Consider the following 2,851-nt stretch of genomic DNA (forward strand, 5'->3'; position numbering starts at 1 on the left):
GACATGGTGGGGTTGGGTCGATGGTTGGACTCGATGATCTTAGAGGTCTTTTCCAACCTCAATGATTCTATGATTCTATGTGCAGGGGAAAAAAGCAAGTTTTCTGTAATTCTTCAGTCAGTAAGGTTTTAGTCAGAAGGGGTTTGTATAATATTAGAAATGGATTTCTCAGCACACTCTTTTCATGTGAAACTGTTGCAATAGCAAAATGCAAAGCTAATCAAGATGAAAGGCAACTTGTAGAAGTTCAGAACCTTGTGATAAATGCCTTTTAGGAGAGCCAGGTGTAAGATTTCTTGGTTCTGTAGCTTTGGGTTTCCACTAATTTTGAGACGTGTCTTACCAGTTTGAATATTTTTTTTAATGTGCGTTGATAATAACAGACTATAGACTTCCTCAGTCCCCTTTTCCCCTCCTACTTTTTCACTTCACATCTGTTAATCTGACATAATTAATTGCAATTTGGAGTACTGTCAGTATTTTATCAGCTGTGGATTTATGGAGTGGGTAAGCTGTTAATTATTAAGATAATCCTCATAACTGAGTGCTAGACGTTGCTGGGGCTTGAGTATTTTTTTTAGAAAAAAAGATGTGCATGCAAATATAAGTGGTGAATATTTTCCAGTGGAGTTAGAACTGAGAAGGATCAGGAGACAGAATTGCTGCTGTACAGACACATGGAGCAATAACTCAGTACATCAACTCCATACCTGATTTTTTTTCAGGATATATATGGGAGAAAGATTACCTACATTTAGTCAAATCAATCACGTGTTCAACCCTAAAATGAGTATTTTTCAGATAACCTGGCAATACTCTCTATGAATAAAATAAATGAAAAATTGCTGGGTTTGTCTAATCTCCACTTCCCGTTTACCCAATTAAAAAAAAAAAAAGTGAATAAATGGACCTTTTGCAAGTATTGCCAAGCCTTAGAAAGGAAATGTAAATAAATACTTTTAATGCAAGAGCCTGTAAACATATTTGATTCTTGATTAGTTTGTTATGGTGACGGACAAGTATTGAACAGCAGAAAATAAAACCCTGAAGGGGGAGGGGCCGGACAAATACCAAGATACTTGGAGGGCTATTGTTTTGCTTAGAGAAAAAGTTGTCCAAAAGCAAAAGAGAGAGGTTGCTCTTACCACCAAGCTGTGTTAGCGACCTGAAGCAGAGATTCGTGTCTGTGCAGCAATATATCATTTCAAGTTTATTTCAGCAGCATAAATGAGTATATAGCTGTGGAGTCTTTTTTTTTTTTTTTTTTTCCCTTTTCTTTTCGCAGGACGTCTTTCCCCACAGGATGCTTTTCTCCCCTGAGCCTGGTAACAACCACATCCTTCTCATATGTTTACCCATCTGCACCCTCCTGACTTTCTCAGTGAACTCCCAGAAGCCATAAATGTGGGGGCAAGAACAAAGCAGCCAGTGCATTTTAGAGGGCAGGAGGTATCAGCAGAGGAAGACAGTGTCAAAACTGAGTGCAGTGAATCCTGCAGGTATGGGTGCCTCCCACAATAGTTAGAGGTTAATACACTCTCCCCATTATTCAAGCCGTAAAACCTCTTAGTAGGAAAAGGCTCACCCTCCTCACAATTGTGAGTACAGCTCAGGCTGGTGAAGGTAACTTAGCTGCCTGGGGATGTGGGATGAAAGCCCTGCACCAGCTGTCTTTAAGGTTTTCTGAAAGGCATGGTCTGGGATGCTCTTATAGTGCTGCTACAGAAGCCACACCAAGCTCTCAGTGGCCCCTGCTAAAATGGTCAGTGCCTGCGTCCATCATTTCCCTCAGGTGTTTCCATCAAATAACGTCTTCAGCCGAATTGATTACACAGATTTGAGACTGCAAGTTGGTGAAAAATCTCCTCTTAATCAGTGCCCTCGCTTCACCCAGTGCTGTGAGGGGGTGGGAGAGGGAGAACTTGGCGGCAAATCAACATCCTGCCACCCTCTTGCGTGTGCTGCTCAGAGAGCCCTGCGCTGCCTCCCACCATCACCTCTCCAAGCAGAGGGTTTCCACCAGGCTTCAAATCCCGGAGACACGCCAGGTGAGGCGGGCTGGCGTCATTTGGTAATTGCGATGGGGTGCATGATGAGGTGGGGATCGCCATGTCCAGGTAAGAAGGGGTGGGTGGGCAGGGGAGTTGCTCAGATGGGGAAGGACAGGGAAAGGTCATAGGCTTGGAGAGGGGGTGAGAGCATCCTGGGGGGGGGGCCTGAACACCTGCTCTTACCGCTCAGGATAGAGTACAGAAGGGTGCACCGGTGCTCCCGGGTGCAGTTTGAAGTTGTTGTTCTGGCGGCTTTCCTCTGCCAAGCAAGAGAGGGGATTGATTGTATTGATTGATTATTTTGCACGTTTGTTTCACTTCCCCCCTCCACTCCCGCTACACACATATACACACCCCTCCTCGGCCACCCCCTAAGAGACGAGATCTCCTAGGGAAGGCAGAAAACGATCTCAACCTGGGCACGGCAGACGGGGAGAAGCGGCATTAACCACTCCCAGCAGAGGGGCGGCACAGCCGGATGAGGCAGACGGGAGGCGTGTGAGGGGGAGAGCCCCCGACGGAGCCCCCCCGCCCCCCTGGGCAGCCTGGCAGCCCTGCCGTCTCCGGGAAGGCTCTGTCGCCACGCCTGCCCTGGGACAGCCCCTGGGAGGGCGCAGGGGCACTCGCCCAGCTCCGGCCGAGAAGGGGGAGCGCCGGAAAAAAACCCATCAAATCCACACCTACAGGAGGACAACGGCGTGGGAAGAGGGGGAGGGAAGACGGGGAGGACAACGCAACTCACATGCCAACCTCGCAGCAGGCTCTTCCTCCAGGAAGCGAATCCCCGGCGCTCCCGGGGA

The 2,851-nt window shown here is 47.7% G+C and overlaps 1 protein-coding gene across 1 annotated transcript in view; it reads left to right on the plus strand.

Moving 5' to 3' along the window:
- The first annotated feature begins 2,109 nt into the window (after window positions 1–2,109).
- TRPC7 (transient receptor potential cation channel subfamily C member 7) overlaps window positions 2,110–2,851 on the plus strand; it is an 80,556-nt gene continuing 79,814 nt past the window's right edge. The window contains exon 1 of the mRNA XM_019473803.1: window positions 2,110–2,117. Within this exon, the coding sequence (XP_019329348.1) occupies window positions 2,110–2,117 (8 nt within the window). The remainder of the gene's footprint in view (window positions 2,118–2,851) is intronic.

This window comes from Aptenodytes forsteri, unplaced genomic scaffold, assembly GCF_000699145.1.
Source record: "Aptenodytes forsteri isolate BGI_AS27 unplaced genomic scaffold, ASM69914v1 Scaffold54, whole genome shotgun sequence".
In the NCBI taxonomy this organism is placed as follows: Eukaryota; Metazoa; Chordata; class Aves; order Sphenisciformes; family Spheniscidae; genus Aptenodytes; species Aptenodytes forsteri.